Genomic DNA, 27,598 nt, shown 5'->3' with positions numbered 1-27,598 from the left:
TAGAGCTGCCGGTTTCAAGGAGCGGGACTCTAACCCGGAAGCTTATAAGAAATCCCGCTAAGCCCTCCGACGAACCATCAAACAGGCAAAGCATCAATACAGGACTAAGATTGAATCGTACTACACCGGCTCCGACGCTCGTCAGATGTGGCAGGACTTGAAAACTATTACAGACTACAAAAGGGAAGCACAGCCGAGAGCTGCCCAGTGACACGAGCCTACCAGACGAGCTAAATAACTTCTATGCTCGCTTCGAGGCAAGTAACACTGAAACATGCATGAGAGCATCAGCTCACAAGGCCGTAGGGCCAGACGGATTACCAGGACGTGTACTCCGAGCATATGCTGACCAACCGGCAAGTGTCTTCACTGACATTTCCAGCCGAATCTGTAATACAAACATGTTTCAAGCAGACCATCATAGTCCCTGTGCCCAAGAACACTATGGTAACCTGCCTAAATGACTACCGACCCGTAGCACTCATGTCTGTAGCCAAGAAGTGCTTTGAGAGACTGGTCATGGCTCACAGCAACACCATTATCCCAGAAACCCTAGACTCACTCCAATTTCCATACCGCACCAATAGATCCACAGTTGATGCAATCTCTTTTGCCCTTACCCCCCTGTATATAGCCTCCACATTGACTCTGTACCGGTACCCCCTGTATACAGCCTCCACATTGACTCTGTAATGGTACCCCCTGTATATAGCCTCCACATGGACTCTGTACCGGTACCCCCTGTATATAGCCTCCACATTGACTCTGTACCGGTACCCCCTGTATATAGCCTCCACATTGACTCTGTACCGGTACCCCCTGTATATAGCCTCCACATTGACTCTGTACCGGTACCCCCCTGTATATAGCCTCCACATTGACTCTGTACCGGTACCCCCTGTATATAGCCTCCACATTGACTCTGTACCGGTACCCCCTGTTTATAGCCTCGTTATTGCTATTTACAGCTGCTCTTTAATTATTTGTTATTATTATCTCTTACTTTGTTTTAGGTATTTCCTTAAAACTGCATTGTTGGTTAAGAGCTTGTAAGTAAGCTTTTCACTGTAAGGTGTTATATTCGGCGCATATGACAAATAAAATTTTATTTATTTGATTTATTCCAGCTCACCATGCTACGGTATCCGTCTGTTAGCATTGTAGTATTAGCACCATGTCCTATACCAGCTCACCATGCTACGGTATCCGTCTGTTAGCATTGTAGTATTAGCACCATGTCCTATACCAGCTCACCATGCTACGGTAAACACAAGCTCTGTGTATGTATTTTGTTGTTGTTTTTTTACAGGGAACCAAACCGATGCCTGTTTGTTCAGAGATGGGGACTGTCAATAAGATTACTGTTCCTATCTCACAGGCATAGAGAGCACATTTCTGAAGCAACGCAGCATCTGGGAAATTCATTAGTTTTCATTAACGTACGAAGAATAGTGAATAATTGATGTTATTGGAAGAAAACAAACCCCAGTCGTCTTTTCAAACAAACTTTTGATGAATCATACGAGACATATTAAGGGATTATTTTACAGTTTTGTCAGAGTGCCAGATCGTTGTTTTACAGTATAAATCTGCGTTCATATTTGATTTGTAAAGCATCTACTTTCACTATTCCGGCTTTGAAGCGTTGATTGGTGGAAGATGTGTCTGCTCCCATCCTTCCCTCCTCCCTTCCTCCCCCCTCCTCCCTCCCCCTGTCCTCCCTCCTCCCTCCTCCCTCCCCCTGTCCTCCCTCCTCCCTCCCCCTGTCCTCCTCCCTCCCCCTGTCTTCCTCCCTCCCCCTGTCCTCCCTCCCCCTGTCCTCCTCCCCCCTCCTCCCTCCCCCTGTCTTCCTCCCTCCCCCTGTCCTCCCTCCTCCCTCCCCCTGTCCTCCCTCCTCCTGTCTCCCTCCCCCTGTCCTCCCTCCCCCCACCCTCCCTCCCCCCTCCTTCCTCCCCTGTCCTCCCTCCCCCTGTCCTCCCTCCTCCTGTCCTCCCTCCCCCTGTCCTCCCTCCCCCTGTCCTCCCTCCCCCTGTCCTCCCTCCCCCCCTCCTCCCTCCCCTGTCCTTCCTCCCCCTGTCCTCCCTCCCCCTGTCCTCCCTCCCCCCCTCCTCCCTCCCCCTGTCCTCCCTCCCCCCTCTATTCATTATTTTATATCTGCCTGTTTAAATCTCTGTGAAATTGAAAGTATTTCCCTTCAGTTTTTTTTCTATTCTCCTGAGACCCAGCGTCTGTCTGTCTGTCTGTCTGTCTGTCTGTCTGTCTGTCTGTCTGTCTGTCTGTCTGTCTGTCTGTCTGTCTGTCTGTCTGTCTGTCTGTCTGTCTGTCTGTCTGTCTGTCTGTCTGTCTGTCTGTCTGTCTGTCTGTCTGTCTGTCTGTCTGTCTGTCTGTCTGTCTGTCTGTGTGCTTAGAGAGATGTTTCTAGCCCGTTGGGCCTCTGCTAAGGAACAGCTTCATCCGTATGAAAGAATAAGAGAGAGTATGACCAATGCCTCTCAATCTCCCTCCCTCCCTCCCTCCCTCCCTCCCTCCCTCCCTCCCTCCCTCCCTCCCTCCCTCCCTCCCTCTCTTCACTAGGGGGCTGGCCACCCTCCCTCTCTTCACTAGGGGGCTGGCCACCCTCTCTCTCTTCACTAGGGGGCCCCTAGAGAGGATCAGTGGGGCTGGTCACCCTCTCTCTCTTCACTAGGGGGCCCCTAGAGAGGATCAGTGGGGCTGGCCACCCCTCATTCTCTAGCTCAGAAAACCCTTTTTACTCCAACCCTGCAGGGAATTCTGTTATTCATGAACATGGTGTAAGTGTAACATGGTGTAATCCTAGTGTAAAATAATCCTCCCCATTAGGTGTTGATGACATTAGTTGGCCCTATTAGCTGTTCCGGGTGTAATGGTCCCTTCATAGACCACAGACAGGTTTCTCTGGTCGTTATGTGAGAGAGGAAGACAGACAGGTTTCTCTGGTCGTTATGTGATACAGGAAGACAGACAGGTTTCTCTGGTCGTTATGTGAGAGAGGAAGACAGACAGGTTTCTCTGGTCGTTATGTGATACAGGAAGACAGACAGGTTTCTCTGGTCGTTATGTGACACAGGAAGACAGACAGGTTTCTCTGGTCGTTATGTGATACAGGAAGACAGACAGGTTTCTCTGGTCGTTATGTGATACAGGAAGACAGACAGGTTTCTCTGGTCGTTATGTGATACAGGAAGACAGACAGGTTTCTCTGGTCGTTATGTGAGAGAGGAAGACAGACAGGTTTCTCTGGTCGTTATGTGAGAGAGGAAGACAGACAGGTTTCTCTGGTCGTTATGTGATACAGGAAGACAAACAGGTTTCTCTTCTTCTCCTCACACATCTCCTCACGCATGGCCACACACACGCAAGAGAACACACACACACACCACACACACACACACACACACACACACACTGCTACCACACCACTGGAAGCAGGCCAACAACAGCTTGAGAGACGTTTTAACACTCATTTAAACCCAGCCAACACTGTGCCAAGCTCTGTGCCAACACTGTGCCAAGCTCTGTGCCAAGCTCTGTGCCAAGCTCTGTGCCAAGCTCTGTGCCAAGCTCTGTACCAAGTTCTGTGCCAAGCTCTGTACCAAGCTCTGTGCCAAGCTCTGTGCCAAGCTCTGTGCCAAGCTCTGTGCCAAGCTCTGTACCAAGCTCTGTGCCAAGCTCTGTGCCAAGCTCTGTGCCAAGCTCTGTGCCAAGCTCTGTACCAAGCTCTGTGCCAAGCTCTGTGCCAAGCTCTGTGCCAATGTACCTGTAGAGAAACTATGCAGATGTATCTGAAATACATGATGAAGAAAAGAGAGAAAGCGAGATAGCAGTTTAATTAAAGATTACACATTTCCTCCACCAAATGATCCCCAGTCTGCCAGATGGCTGGGGGCAGTAGTGGTGATATACAGAGCTGTTCTCTCCCCAGTCTGCCAGATGGCTGGGGGCAGTAGTGTTGATATACAGAGCTGTTCTCTCCCCAGTCTGCCAGATGGCCGGGGGCAGTAGTGGTGATATATACAGAGCTGTTCTCTCTCCAGTCTGCCAGATGGCTGGGGGCAGTAGTGGTGATATACAGAGCTGTTCTCTCTCCAGTCTGCCAGATGGCTGGGGGCAGTAGTGTTGATATACAGAGCTGTTCTCTCTCCAGTCTGCCAGATGGCTGGGGGCAGAAGTGTTGATATACAGAGCTGTTCTCTCTCCAGTCTGCCAGATGGCTGGGGGCAGTAGTGGTGATATATACAGAGCTGTTCTCTCTCCAGTCTGCCAGATGGCTGGGGGCAGTAGTGGTGATATACAGAGCTGTTCTCTCTCCAGTCTGCCAGATGGCTGGGGGCAGTAGTGGTGATATACAGAGCTGTTCTCTCTCTAGTCTGCCAGATGGCTGGGGGCAGTAGTGGTGATATACAGAGCTGTTCTCTCTCCAGTCTGCCAGATGGCTGGGGGCAGTAGTGGTGATATACAGAGCTGTTCTCTCTCCAGTCTACCAGATGGCTGGGGGCAGTAGTGGTGATATACAGAGCTGTTCTCTCTCCAGTCTGCCAGATGGCTGGGGGCAGTAGTGGTGATATATACAGAGCTGTTCTCTCTCCAGTCTGCCAGATGGCTGGGGGCAGTAGTGTTGATATACAGAGCTGTTCTCTCTCCAGTCTGCCAGATGGCTGGGGGCAGAAGTGTTGATATACAGAGCTGTTCTCTCTCCAGTCTGCCAGATGGCTGGGGGCAGTAGTGGTGATATATACAGAGCTGTTCTCTCTCCAGTCTGCCAGATGGCTGGGGGCAGTAGTGGTGATATACAGAGCTGTTCTCTCTCCAGTCTGCCAGATGGCTGGGGGCAGTAGTGGTGATATACAGAGCTGTTCTCTCTCTAGTCTGCCAGATGGCTGGGGGCAGTAGTGGTGATATACAGAGCTGTTCTCTCTCCAGTCTGCCAGATGGCTGGGGGCAGTAGTGGTGATATACAGAGCTGTTCTCTCTCCAGTCTACCAGATGGCTGGGGGCAGTAGTGGTGATATACAGAGCTGTTCTCTCTCCAGTCTGCCAGATGGCTGGGGGCAGTAGTGGTGATATACAGAGCTGTTCTCTCTCCAGTCTGCCAGATGGCTGGGGGCAGTAGTGGTGATATACAGAGCTGTTCTCTCTCCAGTCTGCCAGATGGCTGGGGGCAGTAGTGTCTGCCTCTCTCTGCTCTGTTCAGACACCCCGGGTCACATGTATGAAAAGAAAGCGAATCATTTAAAGAAGTGACTAGACTCAGTAACATGGGAATCGTTTAAAGAACTGACTAGACTCAGTAACATGCGAATCATTTAAAGAACTGACTAGACTCAGTAACATGCGAATCGTTTAAAGAACTGACTAGACTCAGTAACATGCGAATCGTTTAAAGAACTGACTAGACTCAGTAACATGGGAATCGTTTAAAGAAGTGACTCAGTAACATGGGAATCGTTTAAAGGAGAGACTCAGTAACATGCAAATCATTTAAAGAACTGACTAGACTCAGTAACATGGGAATCGTTTAAAGAAGTGACTAGACTCAGTAACATGGGAATCGTTTAAAGAAGTGACTCAGTAACATGGGAATCATTTAAAGAAGTGACTCAGTAACATGGGAATCGTTTAAAGGAGAGACTCAGTAACATGGGAATCATTTAAAGAAGTGACTCAGTAACATGGGAATCGTTTAAAGGAGTGACTCAGTAACATGGGAATCATTTAAAGAAGTGACTCAGTAACATGGGAATCGTTTAAAGGAGAGACTCAGTAACATGGGAATCATTTAAAGAAGTGACTCAGTAACATGGGAATCGTTTAAAGAAGTGACTCAGTAACATGGGAATCATTTAAAGAAGTGACTCAGTAACATGGGAATCGTTTAAAGAAGTGACTAGACTCAGTAACATGGGAATCGTTTAAAGAAGTGACTCAGTAACATGGGAATCGTTTAAAGAACTGACTAGACTCAGTAACATGGGAATCGTTTAAAGGAGAGACTCAGTAACATGGGAATCATCTATGGCTGGTCTTTAAGCACAGAAGAGAGTTTTTAATGATTAGTGTATCTTGTTTTTTTCCCTCCCTGAATATTCAGATCACCCACTAAGGCTTCTCGTCTGAATTTTTTTTGACAAAGAAATATGGTAATTCCTATAATTGCATCACTTCGATGATTCCTGTTCTCCTGAGATATTGCGCTGAAAATTGTAATTAAAAAATAATCACATTTTATGTTGAGTTTTCTTCTAAAACTTCTTCCACTTCAAAACACATTGCATTAAGAGAAAGGGTTTTACAATCACATCGCTCTAACTTCCAAACACATTATTCCCCTGTTCATCACAACCCATTTTCCCCCACTTCAGCTGTGTTGGCATAGTTAACCCTGAACTGGCTGGCTGGGACTCTCCTTTCTCCTTTTGCAATTCTGTTTTTTATTTTTATATATATATATATATATAAATCTTGACACAGGTCTGTGTTTTGTTGTTAAATGAATGAGATTTAATGTCTGTATTTTAGTATGCTTATTGATTATTTTGTCTGTACTGCAGAACTAATAAATCAACTCAGTGGTTGTGTGGTTAGTGTACGCCCTGAGATTGACAGTTTAGGAGTTCGATCTCCAGTCGAGTCAAACCAAAGACTGTGACCTGATGCGTCTCCGCTTGGCGTTTAGCATTAAGGTGATAGATTAGGGTTAACGCCCTGCGGTACACTACAGCCCTGTCCAGGAGGTGTACTGATTCACTACAGAAACAGGAGGTAGACTACAGCCCTGTCCAGGAGGTGTACTGATTCACTACAGAAACAGGAGGTAGACTACAGCCCTGTCCAGGAGGTGTACTGGTTCACTACAGAAACAGGAGGTAGACTACAGCCCTGTCCAGGAGGTGTACTGGTTCACTACAGAAACAGGGGGTACACTACAGCCCTGTCCAGGAGGTGTACTGGTTCACTACAGAAACAGGAGGTAGACTACAGTCCTGTCCAGGATGTGTACTGGTTCACTACAGAAACAGGAGGTACACTACAGCCCTGTCCAGGAGGTGTACTGGTTCACTACAGAAACAGGAGGTAGACTACAGCCCTGTCCAGGAGGTGTACTGGTTCACTACAGAAACAGGAGGTAGACTACAGCCCTGTCCAGGAGGTGTACTGGTTCACTACAGAAACAGGAGGTAGACTACAGCCCTGTCCAGGAGGTGTACTGGTTCACTACAGAAACAGGAGGTAGACTACAGTCCTGTCCAGGAGGGTTAACGCCCTGAGGTGATGTTCCGGCAATGAGATGTTCCGGCTAAGACATGCCAAGTCTACTTCCTTACTGCACAACCGATATGACATATTATATTATATATATTATATTATTATATATATTATTTTTATTATATATATTATATTATATATTATTTTTATTATTATATTATTTTATTATTATATTATTATATATATTATTAAAATGATTATTTATATTATTATATTATTATAAATATTATATATATATTATTATATTATTATATATATTGTTATATTATTATATTATTATATATATTATTATATTATTATATTATATATTAGTATATTATTATATTATTATATATATTATATATATATTATTATATTATTATATATATTATTATATTATTATTATATTATTATATTATTATATATATTATTATATTATTATATTATATATTATTATATTATTATATTATTATATATATTATTATATTATTATATTATATTATATATTATTATTATATTATATATTATCATATTATTTTATTATTATATTATTATATATATTATTAAAATGATTATTAATATTATTATATTATTATTATATTATATATATATTATTATATTATATATTATTATTATATATATATATTATTATTATAATATCTTATTATATTATATATTATTATTATATTATATATTATATTATATATTATCAATATATTATATATTATCTATATACTTATTATATTATATATTATTATATTATATATTATTATATTATATATTATTATTATATATATATTATTATATTATATATTATTATATTATATATTATTATTATATTATATATTATTATATTATATATTATTATTATATTATATATTATTATATTATATATTATTATATTATATATTATTATTATATTATATATTATCATATTATTTTATTATTATATTATTATATATATTATTAAAATGATTATTTATATTATTATATATATTATTATTATTATATATATATTATTATATTATTATATATTATTATATTATATATTATTATATTATATATTATATTATTATGTATATTATTATTATTATATATTATTATATTACATATTATATATTATTATATTATATATTATTATATTATATATTATATTATTATATATTATTATTATTATATATTATTATTATTATATATTATTATATTATATATTATTATATTATATATTATTATATTATATATTATATTATTATATATATTATTAAAATTATTATTTATATTATTATTATTATATATATATTATTATATTATTATACATATTGTTATATTAATATATATATTATTATATTACAATGCACTGTAATATCACATCATAATGCGTTATAACTGCAAGCTTTAAGTAGAAAAGTTTACTTGCAATAACTGAAGTGTGGTTGTTTTTCCTACTTAACTTTTTGAATACACTGATTGTAAGTAGCTCTGGATAAAAATGTCAAATGTAAAGTCTTACCAAATGAACTGACCTTCTCTCCTCTCCCCTAGGTCCACAACAGGGACCTCCTCTCCCTCAACTTTGACCTTCTCTCCCCTTCTCTCCCCCAGCTCCACAACAGGATCCTCCTCTTCCTGAACTTTGACCTTCTCTCCTCTACCCCAACTCCACAACAGGGACCTCCTCTCCCTGAACTTTGACCTTCTCTCCTCTCCCCTAGGTCCACAACAGGGACCGCCTCTCCCTGAACTTTGACCTTCTCTCCTCTCCCCTAGGTCCACAACATGAACCTCCTCTTCCTGAACTTTGACCTTCTCTCCTCTCTACCAGCTCCACAATAGGGACCTCCTCTTCCTGAACTTTGACCTTCTCTCCTCTCCCCTAGGTCCACAACAGGAACCTCCTCTCCCTCAACTTTGACCTTCTCTCCTCTCTCCCAGCTCCACAACAGGGACCTCCTCTTCCTGAACTTTGACCTTCTCTCCTCTCCCCTAGGTCCACAACAGGAACCTCCTCTCCCTGAACTTTGACCTTCTCTCCTCTTCTCTCCCCTAGGTCCACAACAGGGACCTCCTCTTCCTGAACTTTGACCTTCTCTCCTCTTCTCTCCCCTAGGTCCACAACAGGAACCTCCTCTCCCTGGACTTTGACCGTATCACACGTACAGAGAAGGTTTATGACGACCACAGGAAGTTCACGTTAAGGATCCACTACGACCACGCCGGACGCCCGACGCTCTGGGCCCCCAGCAGCCGCCTCAATGGGGTCAACGTCACATACTCCCCGGGCGGACACGTGGCTGGCATCCAGCGGGGAACCATGTCTGTACGCATGGAGTACAACCAGAATGGGCGAATCACGTCGCAGATCTTTGCCGACGGGAAGTCATGGACCTACACTTACCTGGAGAAGGTAAAAAACACCACTAGTGTACTATATATATATATATATATATATATATATATATATATATATACACATACTAAATGCAGGGCCTTCAGAAAATATTCCTATCGCTTGAAGTATTCCATATTATGTTGTGTCTGAATTCAAAATGTATTCAATATATTTTTTATCACCCATCTACTCACAATACCTCATAATGACAAAGTGAAAACATTTTTTGTTTGCAAATTTATTGAAAATGAAATACAGAAATATTTCATTTACATCATTATTCACACCCCTGAGTCAATACTTGTTGGAATCACCGCTGGCAGTGATTACAGCTGTGAGTCTTTCAAGATTACAGCTGTGAGTCTTTCAAGATTACAGCTGTGAGTCTTTCAAGATTACAGCTGTGAGTCTTTCAAAATTACAGCTGTGAGCTTTGCAAACCTGGATTGTACAATATTTGCAATATTCTTAAAACAATTATTCAAGCTCTGTCAAGATGTTGGGGATAAACAGATCAACTGTTGCCATAGATTTTCAAGCTGATTTAAATCAAAACTCTAATTAGGCCACTCAGGAACATTCACTGTCTTCTTGGTAAGCACCTACAGTGTAGATTTGGCCTTGTGTTGTAGGTTATAGTCCTGCTGAAAGGTGAATTTGTATCCCGGTGTCTGTTGGAAAGCAGACTGAACCGTTTTTTCCCTCTAGGATTATGCCAGTGCTTAGCTCTATTCCATTTATTTGTATCTTTAAAAACTCCCTAGTCCTTGCTGATGACAAGCTGCACAAAACACAAAAATTCCAAAACGTGCATTCTGTTTGCAACAAGGCACTAAAGTAAAACTGCAAAAAATGTGGCAAAGAAATTAACGTTATATCCTGAATACAAAGCGTTATGTTTGGGACCAATCCAAAATAACACATCACTGAGTACCACTCTTCATATTTTCAAGCATGGTGGTGGCTGCATCATGTTATGGGTATGCTTACCTTCTTTTCACTCTGTCGTTTAGGTTAGTATTGTGGAGTAACTATAATGATGTTGATCCATCCTCAGCTTTCTCCTATCACAGCCATTAAACTCTATAACTGTTTTAAAGTGACCAATGTCCAAGTCATTGGAAAACTCCCCTGGTCTTTTTGGTTGAATCTGTGTTTGAAATTCACTGCTCAACTGAGGGAACTTACAGATAATTGTATGTGTGGGGTACAGAGATGAGGCAGTCAGTCATGGGGTGGCAGGTAGCCTAGTGGTTAGAGGAGGCAGGTAGCCTAGTGGTTAGAGGAGGCAGGTAGTCTAGTGGTTAGAGGAGGCAGGTAGCCTAGTGGTTAGAGGAGGCAGGTAGTCTAGTGGTTAGAGGAGGCAGGTAGCCTAGTGGTTAGAGGAGGCAGGTAGCCTAGTGGTTAGAGGAGGCAGGTAGCCTAGTGGTTAGAGGAGGCAGGTAGCCTAGTGGTTAGAGGAGGCAGGTAGTCTAGTGGTTAGAGGAGGCAGGTGGCCTAGTGGTTAGAGGAGGCAGGTAGCCTGATGGTTAGAGGAGGCAGGTAGCCTAGTGGTTAGAGGAGGCAGGTAGCCTAGTGGTTAGAGGAGGCAGGTAGCCTAGTGGTTAGAGGAGGCAGGTAGCCTAGTGGTTAGAGGAGGTAGCCTAGTGGTTAGAGGAGGCAGGTAGTCTAGTGGTTAGAGGAGGCAGGTAGCCTAGTGGTTAGAGGAGGTAGCCTAGTGGTTAGAGGAGGCAGGTAGTCTAGTGGTTAGAGGAGGCAGGTAGCCTAGTGGTTAGAGGAGGCAGGTAGTCTAGTGGTTAGAGGAGGCAGGTAGCCTAGTGGTTAGAGGAGGCAGGTAGTCTAGTGGTTAGAGGAGGCAGGTAGCCTAGTGGTTAGAGGAGGCAGCGTAGCCTAGTGGTTAGAGGAGGCAGGTAGCCTAGTGGTTAGAGGAGGCAGGTAGCCCAGTGGTTAGAGGGGGCAGGTAGCCTAGTGGTTAGAGGAGGTAGCCTAGTGGTTAGAGGAGGCAGGTAGCCTAGTGGTTAGAGGAGGCAGGTAGCCTAGTGGTTAGAGGAGGCAGGTAGCCTGGTGGTTAGAGGAGGCAGGTAGCCTAGTGGTTAGAGGGGGCAGGTAGCCTAGTGGTTAGAGGAGGCAGGTAGCCTAGTGGTTAGAGGAGGCAGGTAGCCTAGTGGTTAGAGGAGGCAGGTAGCCTAGTGGTTAGAGGAGGCGGGTAGCCTAGTGGTTAGAGGAGGCAGGTAGCCTAGTGGTTAGAGGAGGCGGGTAGCCTAGTGGTTAGAGGAGGCGGGTAGCCTAGTGGTTAGAGGAGGCGGGTAGCCTAGTGGTTAGAGGAGGCGGGTAGCCTAGTGGTTAGAGGAGGCAGGTAGCCTAGTGGTTAGAGGAGGCAGGTAGCCTAGTGGTTAGAGGAGGCATGTAGCCTAGTGGTTAGAGGAGGCAGGTAGCCTAGTGGTTAGAGTGTTGGACTAGGAACCGCAAGGTTGCAAGTTCAAATCCCCCAGCTGACAAGGTACAAATCTATCATTCTGCCCCTGAACAAGGCAGTTTAACCCACTGTTCCCCGGTAGGCTGTCATTGAAAATAAGAATTTGTTCTTAACTGACTTGCCTGGTAAAATAAATTCAAAAGTCATGTTAAACACTATCATTGCACACAGAGTGAGTCTATGTGACTTGGTAATCACATGTTTACTCCTGAACTGATTGCCATAACAAAGGAGTTGAATACTTATTGACTCAAGACATTTTCATCTTTTCATTTTTAATACATTTGGAAAAAGAAAAAAAAAAGATCTAAAAACATAACTCCACTTTGACATTATGGAGTATTGTGTTCAGGCAGTGACACAAAATCTCAATGTATTAATACATTTGTAAATTCAGGCTATAAAACAACTACATTTGGGAAAAGTCAAGGGGTGTGAATACTTTCTGAGGGCTTTGCATACTTCACATATTCCTTTGAAGGCCAAGTGAAGCAGAACATTTCAATACATATTTAATTAGGGGATAATAAGAAGAGATCCTCAGAGAATAGGAAACACAATTATATAAACTCTCCACATAAAATACAATGAAAACTCATGATATAGACCTATGGTACATTCACAGTGTGCAGTAGGTACACGGTGTACTGAGGGTTTGGAACTAATGGAGATCGCCTGCTATACTACAGATAAACAATATCAAAGACATACAGGCTGGCTATGTAATAGAAAACGTGATTGATATTTCAGTGGCATGTAGCAGCAAGAGGCCCTTAAAAGCAGAGTTAATATTTCTAGTTCAAAGTTTCCTTTTAAATTCTCCTGTCTACTGTACTCTTAGCTTTGTGCTGCGTTATCTGGCCTCTCTCTGTCTGAGACATGTGTAGAGAGCTGTAATTAAGGACTGTCTCTATGTCTCTCTCTGTTTCTCTCTGTCTCTCTCTGTCTCTCTGTCTGTCTCTTTCTCTCTCTGTCTCTCTCTCTGTCTCTCTGTCTCTCTGTTTTCCCTCTGTCTCTCTCTGTCTCTCTGTCTGTCTCTTTCTCTCTGTCTCTGTCTCTCTCTGTCTCTGTCTCTCTCTCTGTCTCTCTGTCTCTCTCTGTCTCTCTCTGTCTCTGTCTCTCTCTCTGTCTCTCTGTCTCTCTCTAGCAGTGTATACATCCATTATAGATTGTTAGTGCAGACAGCTTGACAGGGCCGTTGCCCCTACAATAGACTGATGAGCAGAAAGGAACGAAATGTCACTTTCACATTGTTAATTAAAGTCGGGATGTTTGGGGAGACAGAAAGAACAACGTACTGCGCGGCTGCTGTTCTCAGGTTTTACCGTTTAATTTAACAAAATGGCCGACCCATTAGTGTTCCTGAAGTCAGTTTAGCAGCTCTTAAGTGTCTGATTCAGAGCTGGAATGATAGCCCGCTGTGACAACAGACTGCACTGTGATTTAATTATTTGCCAACCCAATACTTTCTTACCCGATTGAAGCCATAAAAACTGTTGTTGAATCTCACAGCTTGGCTCCTGACTTAAATGCATAAAATACATCGGTATAGTCTGGTTGTTTTTATTTTTTGTTGCGTTTGACATTTGTATGTCCTTTCATACCAGGCTGAGCCTCTTGTGCATTTCTCTAGCGGCCTAGGTAATGTATGGAGACAGTATGCCTAGTCAGTGCAGGTACTGTCTATATGTACTCAGGAAAGGGCTTAAAAGGAAACATAGAAAATAACCCAGAATAAAATGACTTTGTCAATTTACCTCTCAGGGTTCCTAACATCTAACATCTTCTCCCCTGTGTAGTGTGCCTTTTAAAGAGCACAATCCTACGGGCCTTCTTCAAATGTAGTGCACTAAATAGGGAATAGGGTGAAATCTTGGCCGCTGACATTGGTAAACCACTTTTCCTCTCTACTCCTCAGTCCATGGTACTGCTCCTCCACAGTCAGCGTCAGTACATCTTTGAGTTCGACAAGAACGACCGCCTCTCCTCTGTGACCATGCCCAACGTGGCCCGCGTCACCCTGGAGACCACCCGCTCCGTCGGTTACTACAGGAACACGTACCGCCCCTCGGAGGGGAACGCGTCGGTACTGCAGGACTACAGTGAAGACGGCCAGCTGATGCAGACCAGCTACCTGGGCACGGGGCGCAGGGTGACCTATAAGTACGGCAAGCTGGCCAAGCTACTGGAGATCCTCTACGATACGACACGCATCGCGTTCACCTACGATGAGGCAGCGGGGATGCTGAAGGTGGTCAACCTGCAGAGTGAAGGAATCACCTGTACTATAAGGTACTGGAACTTTACTGTTGTATTCTGGGGGGTTAGGATTAGGTTAGGATTAGGTTAGAGTTGGGTTAGGATTAGGTTAGGATTAGGTTAGAGTTAAGGTTGGGTTAGGATTAGGTTAGGATTAGTTTAGGGTTGGGTTAGGATTAGGTTAAAGTTGTGTTAGGATTAGGATTAGGTTAGGATTAGATTAGGATTAGATTAGGATTAGGGTTAAGGTTGGGTTAGGATTAGGTTAGGGTTGGGTTAGGATTAGGTTAGGGATGGGTTAGGATTAGGTTAGGGTTGGGTTAGGATTAGGTTAGGGTTGGGATTAGGTTAGGGTTGGGATTAGGTTAGGATTGGGTTAGGTTAGGGTTGGGTTAGGGTTAGGTTAGGGTTAGGATTATGTTAGGGTTAGGATTAGGTTAGGGTTAGGATTAGGTTAGGGTTGGGTTAGGATTAGGTTAGTATTAGGTTAGGGTTAGGATTAGGTTAGGGTTGGGTTAGGATTAGGTTAGGATTAGGTTAGGATTAGGTTAGGGTTGGGTTAGGATTAGGTTAGGTTTAGGATTAGGGTTAGGATTAGGTTAGGGTTGGGTTAGGATTAGGTTAGGTTTAGGATTAGGGTTAGGATTAGGTTAGGGTTGGGTTAGGATTAGGTTAGGTTTAGGATTAGGGTTAGGGTTAGGTTAGGGTTGAGTTAGGGTTAGGTTAGGGTTAGGGTTAGGTTAGGGTTAGGATTAGGTTAGGGTTGGGTTAGGATTAGGTTAGTGACTGTATCAGTCAGTAACATAATAAAAACATGGACTGGACTGACAGTAATATCCACTACACTACAGGTACCGTCAGATCGGCCCACTCATCGACAGGCAGATCTTTAGGTTCAGCGAAGAGGGGATGGTCAACGCGCGCTTCGACTACGTCTACGACAACAGCTTCCGGGTCACCAGCATGCAAGCGGTAATCAACGAGACGCCTCTCCCCATCGACCTGTATCGCTACGACGACGTGTCGGGGAAGACGGAGCAGTTTGGGAAGTTCGGGGTCATCTACTACGACATCAACCAGATAATCACCACGGCCGTGATGACACACACCAAACACTTCGACGCCTACGGCCGCGTCAAGGAGGTCCAGTATGAGATCTTCAGGTCGCTCATGTACTGGATGATGGTCCAGTATGATAACATGGGACGCGTGGTCGCCAAGGAACTCAAGGTTCGTCTGGTGAACCTCTTTCTAACTGCGTTGTTTTGTCAGGATGTCTTTTAAGTCATCTCCCAAGAGACACTAACAGGATAAAACAGACACGTAGACAGTAGAAATAGACACATTTGAAATATATAACAGCACATTTTTTTCTTTATTTGTTATCAGAACACAGTTCAAACAGTTTACATGTGAGTCATTTAGCAGACTCTCTGATCCAGAGCCACTACAGTAGTGAGTCATTTATCAGACTCTCTGATCCAGAGACACTACAGTAGTGAGTCATTTAACAGACTCTCTGATCCAGAGCCACTACAGTAGTGAGTCATTTAGCAGACTCTCTGATCCAGAGCCACTACAGTAGTGAGTCATTTAGCAGACTCTCTTATCCAGAGCCACTACAGTAGTGAGTCATTTAACAGACTCTCTGATCCAGAGCCACTACAGTAGTGAGTCATTTAGCAGACTCTCTGATCCAGAGCCACTACAGTAGTGAGTCATTTAGCAGACTCTCTGATCCAGAGCCACTACAGTAGTGATTCATTTAACAGACTCTCTGATCCAGAGCCACTACAGTAGTGAGTCATTTAGCAGACTCTCTGATCCAGAGCCACTACAGTAGTGAGTCATTTAGCAGACTCTCTGATCTAGAGCCACTACAGTAGTGAGTCATTTAACAGACTCTCTGATCCAGAGCCACTACAGTAGTGAGTCATTTAGCAGACTCTCTGATCCAGAGCCACTACAGTAGTGAGTCATTTAGCAGACTCTCTGATCCAGAGACACTTACAGTAGTGAGTCATTTAACAGACTCTCTGATCCAGAGCCACTACAGTAGTGAGTCATTTAGCAGACTCTCTGATCCACTACAGTAGGGAGTCATTTAGCCTTGCTCAAGAGCACATTTTTTCAACTAGTTTGCTCGGTAAAACGAACAAGCAACCTTTTGGTTAAACGCTAGGCTACCTGCCGCCAAATGTGTTCTATATTCTAAGTGTTCTGAGATGGGTTTATCTTACCGGACTCATTTCAATAAACCGGGTGGTTCGAGCCCTGAATTCTGATTGGCTGAAATCTGTGGTGTATAAGACCATATGGGCGGCAGGGTAGCCTAGTGGTTAGAGCGTTGGACTAGTAACCAAAAGGTTGTAAGTTCAAATCCCTGAGCTGACAAGGTACAAATCTGTCGTTCTGCCCCTGAACAAGGCAGTTAATTGAAATGTCATTGAAAATAAATTAAAATAAAATCAATGAAAATACCATACTGCTCATTACGTTGGTAGCCAGGTTATAATAGCAATAAGGCACCTTAGGGTATATGGCCAATATACCATGGGCTAAGGGCTGTGTCCTGGCACTCTGTGTTGTGTCGTGCCTAAGAACAGCCCTTAGCTGTGGTATATTGGCTGTACACCACACCCTCTCTGGCCTTATTGATTGATTGATTTGATTGATTGATTAAGTTAGGATTTCTAAGGTGGGTCTGTACACTGATTGATTGATTGATTGATTGACCGATTCATGTTTTGTTTCTCTAAGGTGGGTCCGTATGCCAACACCACTCGGTATACCTATGAATATGATGCTGATGGGCAGCTCCAAGTAGTGTCCATCAACGACAAGCCACTGTGGCGTTACAGCTACGACCTGAACGGTAACCTTCACCTGCTGAGCCCCGGGAACAGCGCCCGCCTCACGCCGCTACGTTACGACCTCCGAGACCGCATCACCAGGCTGGGAGACGTTCAGTACCGCATGGACGAGGACGGCTTTCTGAAGCAGAGAGGGAATGAATTCTTTGAGTACAGCTCGCCTGGACTCCTGGTTAAGGTAAGATAGCTACAACACTCCAACACAATTGATCCTTTATATAATGACACAGAGGACACTTTCCAAAACAGCTCAAAACTCTTCCTGCTAGCCGATGCTCTGTCCTTGAATATGTTCCTTCCAGCTGATGCTCTATCCTTGAACGTGTTCCTGCTAGCTGATGCTCTATCCTTGAATATGTTCCAGCTAGCTGATGCTCTATCCTTGAATATGTTCCTGCTAGCTGATGCTCTATCATTGAATATGTTCCTGCTAGCCGATGCTCTGTCCTTGAATATGTTCCTGCTAGCTGATGCTCTATCCTTGAATATGTTCCTGCTAGCTGATGCTCTATCCTTGAATATGTTCCTGCTAGCTGATGATCTATCCCTGAATATGTTCCTGCCAGCTGATGCTCTATCCTTGAATATATTCCTACCAGCTGATGCTCTATCCCTGAATATGTTCCTGCTAGCTGATAATCTATCCTTGAATATGTTCCTGCTAGCTGATGATCTATCCCTGAATATGTTCCTGCTAGCTGATGCTCTATCCCTGAATATGTTCCTGCTAGCTGATGCTCTATCCCTGAATATGTTCCTGCTAGCTGATGATCTATCCTTGAATATGTTCCAGCTAGCTGATGCTCTATCCTTGAATATGTTCCTGCTAGCTGATGCTCTATCCTTGAATATGTTCCTGCTAGCTGATGCTCTATCCTTGAATATGTTCCTGCTAGCTGATGCTCTATCCCTGAATATGTTCCTGCTAGCTGATGATCTATCCTTGAATATGTTCCAGCTAGCTGATGCTCTGTCCTTGAATATGTTCCTGCTAGCTGATGATCTGTGTGATCTGTTGTGCTCCCTATGGTCTTCTGATTCCTTTTATTCACACTTTGATTTTAATGTACTTTTAACGTAAGGTAAATCTTTTAACGTAAGGTGAATCTTTTTAACGTAAGGTAATCTTTTTAGCGTAAGGTAAAAGGTAGAACTTTTAACGTAAGGTAAATCTTTTAAGGTAAATCTTTTAACGTAAGGTGTCCTCAAGTGTGGTATAAAAGGTGTTCATCAAATATAGTAACTATTATTTCTTGTTTTATTGATTGATATGTTTCTTGTCAAGGTCTACAACCGTGTGAGCGGCTGGAGTATCCGCTACCGGTACGATGGTCTGGGTCGGAGGGTCTCATCCAGGTCCAGTCTGGGTCACCACCTCCAGTTCTTCTATGCTGACCTGTCCAGTCCCACCCGGGTCACTCACATGTACAACCACACCAGCTCAGAGATCTCTTCCCTGTACTACGACCTGCAGGGACACCTGTTCTCCATGGAGCTCAGTAGTGGGGATGAGTTTTATGTAGCGTGTGATACAATCGGCACGCCACAGGCCGTCTTCAGGTGATTATGGGGGACGGGGGGCAAATCTTAACTTAGTAATGATGTCAATGGGAGAATAAGTTAACTTTTGACTCAATAGAAGACTAAAATTGTTTTATCTCTGTTGTATTAATGTCAATGTCTCTATTTTCTCAAACTTGAAAACGTACAAATAAAGTATAAAAATATGTGTGTGTATATATATATATATATATATATATATATACACCGTACCAGTCAAAAGTTTCCACAAACTTTATTTTTACTGTTTTCTACATTGTAGAATACTAGTGGAGACATCACAAACTATGAAATAACACATATGGAATCATGTAGTAACCAAAAAAGTGTTAAACAAATCAAAATATATCTTATATTTTACATTCTTCGAAGTAGCCACCCTTTGCCTTGATGACAGCTTTGCGCACTCTTGACATTCTCTCGACCAGCTTCACCTGGAATGCCTTTCCAATAATCTTGAAGGTGTTTCCACATATGCTGAGCACTTGTTGGCTGCTTGTCCTTCACTCTGCGGTCCACCGTCTTTCGGATAGGACGTTAAATGGGTGTCCTGACCCTCTGTGGTCACTAAAGATCCCATGGCACTTATCGTAAGAGTAGGGGTGTTAACCCTGTTGTCCTGGATAAATTCCCAATCTGTCCCTCATACCATCACGGCCACCTAATAATCCCCAGCTTACAATTGGCTCATTCATCCCCCCTCCTCTCCCCTGTAACTATTCCCCAGGTCGTTGCTGTAAATGAGAATGTGTTCTCAGTCAACTTACCTGGTTAAATGAGGGTTAAATAAAAAATTAAAAAAATTATAAAACTCATCCCAAACCATCTCAGTTGGGTTGAGGTCGGGTGATTGTGGAGGCCAGGTCATCTGATGCAGCACTCCATCACTCTCCTTCTTGGCAGCACTCCATCACTCTCCTTCTTGGTCAAATAGCCCTTAAACAACCTGGAGGTGTGTTGGGTCATTGTCCTGTTGAAAATGATAGTCCCACTAAGTGTAAACCAGATTGTTGTTGTATGTGTCGAACTGCTTTGCTTTATCTTGGCCAGGTCGCAATTGTAAATGAGAACTTGTTCTCAACTTGCCTACCTGGTTAAATAAAGGTAAAATAAAATAAAATAAAAAAGATGGGATGGCGTATCGCTGCAGAATGATGTGGGAGCCATGCTGGTTAAGTGTGCCTTGAATTCTAAATAAATCACTGACAGTGCCACCAGCAAAGCACCATCACACCTCCTCCTCCATGCTTCACGGTGGGAACCACACATGCGGAGATCATCCATTTACCTACTCTGCGTCTCACAAAGACACAGCGGTTGGAACATCAGACCAAAGGACAGATTTGCACCGGTCTAATGTCCATTGTTCGTGTTTCTTGGCCCAAGCAAGTCTCTACTTATTGGTGTCCTTTAGTAGTGGTTTCTTTGCAGCATTTCGACCATGAAGGCCTGATTCACGCAGTCTCCTCTGAACAGTTGATGTTGAGATGTCTGTTACTTGAACTCTGTGAAGCATTTATTTGGGCTGCAATTTCTGATGCTGGTAACTCTAATGAACTTATCCTCTGCAGCAGAGGAAACTCTGGGTCTTCCTTTCTTGTGTCAGTCCTCATGAGAGAGATTCATCACAGCGCTTGACGGTTTTTGCGACTGCACTTGAAGAAACGTTCAAAGTTCTTGAAATTTTCCTGATTGACTGACCTTCATGTCTTAAAGTAATTGATGGACTGTCGTTTCTCTTTGCTTATTTGAGCTGTTCTTGAGAGAATGCCAAGAGTGTGCAAAGCTTTCATCAAGGCAAAGTGTGGCTACTTTGAAGGATTTGTTTAACACTTTTTGGTTACTACATGATTCCATATGTGTTATTTCATAGATTTGTTGTTTCCACTATTAGTCTACAATGTAGAAAATAGTAAAAATAAAGAAAAAACACTTTAGTAGGCGTGTCCAAACGTTTGACTGGTTCTGTATATATCAGATGATTCCTTACTTATCTCAATGTGTACAGTAGTGTTTCTGTTTCTTGTTTTACACAGTGACGTAATTTATCCAAAATAATTGCTGCTCTTCAAAGAACATCCTTTGAATGGAGAAACAGTGGTACCCTATATAGAGAACAGAGTGGCATAGTGGACGTACCCTTGGACTCATTTTGTTGTTGTTTATTTCAGTGGCTCTGGCCTGATGATCAAGCAGATCCTCCACACTGCTTTCGGGGAGGTGTACCTGGACTCCAACCCGAGCTTCCATCTCATCCTGGGGTACCAGGGGGGTCTGTATGAGCCCCTGAGTCGCCTGGTACACATGGGCCGGAGGGACTATGACACCATGGCCGGGCGATGGACCACGCCGGACCACGAGGTTTGGAGCAGGCTGAACGCTAATAACATAGTCCCTTTCAACCTGTACATGTTCAAGAACAACAACCCTCTCAGCAACAGCCTGGAGACCAAGTGCTACATGACAGGTGAGTCTGGGGAGGGAGGGAGGGAGAGGGGGAGAGGGGGGAGAGGGGGAGAGGGGGAGAGGGGGGGGAGAGAGGGAGAGAGGGAAGGGGGAGAGAGGGAGGGAGGGAGGGAGACAGAGAGAAGAGAGAGAGAGAGCAAAAGGGAGAGAAGAAATCTATATTGTGTATAAATTGGCAGAGAAACAGACAGGGGGCGAATGAGAGAATGAGAGAGAGAAAGCAGTCACCATGCTGCAACTGCTCTGGTCTACAGTAAGACAACTGTGCTGGTTTACAGTAAGAGAACTGTTCTGGTTTACAGTAAGACACCTGTTCTGGTCTACAGTAAGACAACTGTTCTGGTCTACAGTAAGACAACTGTTCTGGTCTACAGTAAGACAACTGTTCTGGTCTACAGTAAGACAACTGTTCTGGTCTACAGTAAGACACCTGTTCTGGTTTACAGTAAGACAACTGTTCTGGTCTACAGTAAGAGAACTGTTCTGGTTTACAGTAAGACAACTGTTCTGGTTTACAGTAAGACAACTGTTCTGGTCTACAGTAAGAGAACTGTTCTGGTTTACAGTAAGACAACTGTTCTGGTTTACAGTAAGACAACTGTTCTGGTCTACAGTAAGAGAACTGTTCTGGTTTACAGTAAGACAAATGTTCTGGTTTACAGTAAGACAACTGTTCTGGTTTACAGTAAGACAAATGTTCTGGTTTACAGTAAGACAACTGTTCTGGTCTACAGTAAGACAAATTTTCTGGTCTACAGTAAGACAACTGTTCTGGTCTACAGTAAGACAACTGTTATGGTTTACAGTAAGAGAACTGTTCTGGTCTACAGTAAGACACCTGCTCTGGTCTACAGTAAGACAACTGTGCTGGTTTACAGTATGACAAATGTTCTGGTCTACAGTAAGACAACTGCTCTTGTCTACAGTAAGACAACTGTTCTGGTTTACAGTAAGACAACTGTTCTGGTTTACAGTAAGACAACTGTTCTGGTCTACAGTAAGAGAACTGTTCTGGTTTACAGTAAGACAACTGTTCTGGTTTACAGTAAGACAACTGTTCTGGTTTACAGTAAGACAAATGTTCTGGTTTACAGTAAGACAACTGTTCTGGTCTACAGTAAGACAACTGTTCTGGTCTACAGTAAGACAACTGTTCTGGTCTACAGTAAGACAACTGTTATGGTTTACAGTAAGAGAACTGTTCTGGTCTACAGTAAGACAACTGTTCTGGTCTACAGTAAGACAACTGTTCTGGTCTACAGTAAGACAACTGTTCTGGTCTACAGTAAGAGAACTGTCCTGGTTTACAGTAAGAGAACTGTTCTGGTCTACAGTAAGACAACTGTTCTGGTCTACAGTAAGACAATTGTTCTGGTCTACAGTAAGCCAACTCTTCTGGTCTACAGTAAGACACCTGTTCTGGTCTACAGTAAGACAAATGTTCTGGTCTACAGTAAGAAAACTGTTCTGGTCTACAGTAAGACAACTGTTCTGGTCTACAGTAAGACAAATGTTCTGCTCTACAGTAAGACAAATGTTCTGGTTTACAGTAAGACAACTGTTCTGGTCTACAGTAAGACAACTGTTCTGGTCTACAGTAAGACAAATGTTCTGGTCGACAGTAAGACAACTGTTCTGGTTTACAGTAAGACAACTATTCTGGTTTACAGTAAGACAACTGTGCTGGTTTACAGTAAGACAAATGTTCTGGTCTACAGTAAGACAAATGTTCTGGTTTGCAGTAAGACAACTGTTCTGGTCTACAGTAAGACAAATGTTTTGGTCTACAGTAAGACAACTGTTCTGGTTTACAGTAAGAAAACTGTTCTGGTTTACAGTAAGAAAACTGTTCTGGTTTACAGTAAGACAACTGTTCTGGTTTACAGTAAGACAAATGTTCTGGTCTACAGTAAGACATCTGCTCTGGTTTACAGTAAGACACCTGTTCTGGTTTACAGTAAGACACCTGTTTTGATGGGGTTGTTTGGACTGCCTGTCTGTATGTAAGGACATTGGCCCGTATTGATAAAGCTTGTCAGAGTTGGAGGTCCTCCCTGTTCATTCCATTATTGTTTCATTATGATCTGAAAGACTAAACTGGTCCAGGATCAGCACACTGCTTTGAGACACTGTGAATATGGGCCATTACTTGGCTGACTAAACTGGTCCAAGATCAGCACACTGCTGCTGTCTGTGGTACCCAGGCTGCTACTAGACAGAGCTAGGCTAGGCTAGGTACTCTACTTCTTCAAGAAGCAATGGATATATATATATATATATCATTCATTTAAATTATGACAAAGAGCTGTCAATATCACAGAGTAGACCTTTCAACAAATCTCAGTTCAGTTCTATGGTCCTCCATTAGACTGAAGGAGCATGTTAGAGACGTTTCAACAGATCTCAGTTCAGTTCTATGGTCCTCCATTAGACTGAAGGAGCATGTTAGAGACGTTTCAACAGATCTCAGTTCAGTTCTATGGTCCTCCATTAGACTGAAGGAGCATGTTAGAGACGTTTCAACAGATCTCAGTTCAGTTCTATGGTCCTCCATTAGACTGAAGGAGCATGTTAGAGACGTTTCAACAGATCTCAGTTCAGTTCTATGGTCCTCCATTAGACTGAAGGAGCATGTTAGAGACGTTTCAACAGATCTCAGTTCAGTTCTATGGTCCTCCATTAGACTGAAGGAGGAATGCTAAGTAGCCTGTTAGATATAACCACAGTGATTTCTTCCTTTTACATAAAAATGTGCATTCCAAAATGGCACCTTATACCCTACATAAAGTACTGGTCAAAAGTAGTGCACTATATAGTGAACAGGGTTCCATTTGGAACTGAGCCCCCCTCGCCAGAGAGGTTTCTCAGGCTGTATTGTGATTGATGGCGCTGACATTTCCATTCCATTCAGCTGATTACCTGGGTCCTTTCATTGTCTTCAAAAAAAAAAAATCCTTATTTAAAACAGCTCTGTCAGGTGCCACAAATGCAGCCGTGAATAACTTGAAGAGGTGCCTAACGTGGAGCCCAGTGCCACCAGGGAATAACTCTACTGCCCATGACGAATAGAGCTATGGGAGGGGGGGTTGACATAACAAATGACTCAAAATCTACTCTGCTTCGGTTTCTGGAATGTGATTTAAAGCTCTTTCTGGAATGTGATTTAAAGCTGTTTATGGAATATGATTTAAAGCTCTTCTGGAATGTGATTTAAAGCTCTTTCTGGGATGTGATTTAAAGCTCTTTCTGGAATGTGATTTAAAGCTCTTTCTGGAATGTGATTTAAAGCTCTAAAGCTCTTTCTGGAATGTGATTTAAAGCTCTTTCTGGAATGTGATTTAAAGCTGTTTCTGGAATGTGATTTAAAGCTCTTTCTGGAATGTGATTTAAAGCTTTTTCTGGGGATGTGATTTAAAGCTTTTCTGGAATGTGATTTAAAGCTGTTTCTGGGGATGTGATTTAAAGCTGTTTCTGGGGATGTGATTTGAAGCCCATTGTCACCTTATTAAGCCATGCAAGAAAAAAACACAGTTTGTTGGAAAAGCTACTATATATAAAGCAGCTGTGTAGACCAGGTGAATGTTTAATGATGTTTATGACGAGCTCTCTCTCTGAGAGGTGTGACCTGTGTTGATAACAGCCACCCAACTGGGTGAGCTGTCCTGCACCTGTAAGACCATAGGAGATGAATCATCATATCGTCTCTTCTCCTGAAGATGTCTCCAGCGCTATTCAAGCACTAATCATAGCTAGTGTCACGCTCGTGATTTGAGTTCCACATCTTTTTATCACGTGAAAACTTCTCAACAAAACAATAAACAAGCAACGAAACGTGACTTACGTGGTGCAACAAACACAAACAATATCCCACAAAAGCAGGTGGGAACAGGGACACCTTAAGTATGATCCCCAATTAGAGACAACGGTAATCAGCTGCCTCTAATTGGGAACCATAGTCAATCCCAAACATAGAAATGAATCGACTAGAACACCCCCTAGTCACGCCCTGACCTACAACACCATAGAGAACCAAGAGCTCTCTATGGTCAGGATGTGACAGCTAGCTAGTCCAAGGCCTGAGACCAATCAAGTGTCCTGACTGTAAGCATGGAGTGGATCTTTGGACAGCCTTCTAGTGTGTACTAGATATTCTCTGCAGCAGGTTTTGATTTGACTCCTCAGATCAAAGTGTTTCCAGGGTCTGCAATACATTGTGGTATGTGTGTACGATAATGATAAGCCTGTACTGTGTATTTGACGTGTTTGACATGTATTTATCTCATCCCTCTTCCCCAGATGTCAACAGTTGGCTGGTGACGTTTGGCTTCCAGCTGTACAACGTTATACCAGGCTACCGTAAACCCTCTACTGACACCATGGAGCCGTCCTACGAGCTAGTCAGAACACAGATCAACGCTCAGGAGTGGGACAGCACTAAGGTAATATATCACAGTCTATCCTACTGTACTGGACACTCAGTCATCCATCCCTCCAGTCCTCACTCATATCTCTGTCACTTCATCCATCCATCCATCCATCCTCAGCTCCAAGGTAACACACCCTACTGTACCTGACAATCACTCACCTGTCTTTCTGTCTGTCAACCCATCCCTCCATCCATCCATCCCTCCATCCAGCCATCAATCCATCCCTCCATCCAGCCATCCATCCAGCCATCAATCCATCCCTCCATCCAGCCATCCATCCAGTCATCCCTCCATCCATGCATCCAGCCATCAATTCATCCCTCCATCAACCCATCCCTCCAACCAGCCATCAATTCATCCCTCCATCCAGCCATCCCTCCATCCAGCCATCAATCCATCCCTCCATCAATCCATCCCTCCATCCAGCCATCAATCCATCCCTCCATCCAGCCATCCATCCAGCCATCCCTCCATCCATCCATCCCTCCATCCAGCCATCCATCCAGCCATCAATCCATCCCTCCATCAATCCATCCCTCCATCCAGCCATCAATCCATCCCTCCATCCAGCCATCCATCCATCCCTCCATCCATCCATCCATCCATCCATCCCTCAATCCAGCCATCAATCCATCCCTCCATCCAGCCATCAATCATCCATCCATCCATCAATCCATTCATCCCTCCCTCCATCCAGCCATCAATCCATCCCTCCATCCATCCCTCCAACAATCTATTCATCCCTCCCTCCATCAATCCATCCATCCATCCCTCCATCCAGCCATCAATCCATCCATCCATCCATCCCTCCATCCAGCCATCAATCCATCCATCCATCCCTCCATCCAGCCATCAATCCATCCATCCATCCCTCCATCCAGCCATCAATCCATTCATCCATCCCTCCATCCAGCCAACAATCCATCCCTCCATCCATCCCTCCATCCAGCCATCAATCCATCCCTCCAGCCATCCCTCCAACCAGCCATCCCTCCATCCCTCCATCCAGCCATCAATCCATCCATCCCTCCATCCAGCCATCAATCCATCCCTCCAGCCATCCCTCCAACCAGCCATCCCTCCATCCCTCCATCCAGCCATCAATTGTCGTTGAAATATTCAGTCAATAATATTTCTCAGATACCGGAGCCTGTGAGTTCAATTAGACTTTCTTACAAAGTAACAAGCCGACCTGGTTCATGAAGTAACAGCCTTTCCAGCCTTGGCTCACACTTTTTATACAGGTTTCATCCTTACATCACACACATAGTAACTCCTCTTTGTGTTAATGATTCATTCCCTCTGGCATTTAGCCATCATTATCTTTTTGCCTTGCACTAATTTTAGTTTGGTTTCACATTAGGGTATAGAACCATTAGAGCCATAGCAATGGTACAAAAATTAACAGACATGTCCACTCCCCATACAGGTGCATATCTAATGGCGTCTAATGACCCAGACACACATATAGAGTACACCTATCCTGCTGACTACTATGAAATATATAATGGACATACGCACTGGAAAATTCCCAATACCAATATCCAGCCATCAATCCATCCCTCCATCCAGCCATCAATCCATCCATCCCTCCATCCCTCCATCCAGCCATCAAGCCATCCCTCCATCAGCCATCAATCCCTCTATCCAGCCATCAAACCATCCCTCCATCCAGCCATCAATCATCCATCCATCCAGCCATCCAGCCATCCATCCCTCCATCCATCCCTCCATCCAGCCATCAATCCATCCCTCCACCCATCCATCAATCCATCCCTCCATCCAGCCATCAATCCATCCCTCCATTCAGCCATCAATCCATCCCTCCATCCATCCCTCCATCCATCCAGCCATCAACCCATCCCTCCATCCATCCAGCCATCAA

The 27,598-nt window shown here is 43.5% G+C and overlaps 1 protein-coding gene across 1 annotated transcript in view; it reads left to right on the top strand.

Moving 5' to 3' along the window:
• tenm4 (teneurin transmembrane protein 4) overlaps positions 1-25,860 on the top strand; it is a gene marked incomplete at its 5' end in the record, with an annotated part of 264,411 nt that extends 238,551 nt beyond the window's left edge. The window contains 7 exon segments of the mRNA XM_029716129.1: positions 9,371-9,667; positions 14,047-14,420; positions 15,239-15,617; positions 17,148-17,438; positions 18,546-18,820; positions 20,992-21,287; positions 25,583-25,860. Coding sequence (XP_029571989.1) covers positions 9,371-9,667; positions 14,047-14,420; positions 15,239-15,617; positions 17,148-17,438; positions 18,546-18,820; positions 20,992-21,287; positions 25,583-25,860 — 2,190 coding nt within the window.
• Positions 25,861-27,598: the final 1,738 nt, after the last annotated feature.

This window comes from Salmo trutta, chromosome 26, assembly GCF_901001165.1.
Source record: "Salmo trutta chromosome 26, fSalTru1.1, whole genome shotgun sequence".
Classification (NCBI taxonomy): domain Eukaryota; kingdom Metazoa; phylum Chordata; class Actinopteri; order Salmoniformes; family Salmonidae; genus Salmo; species Salmo trutta.
This window is presented reverse-complemented; position numbering and strand designations above follow the sequence as displayed.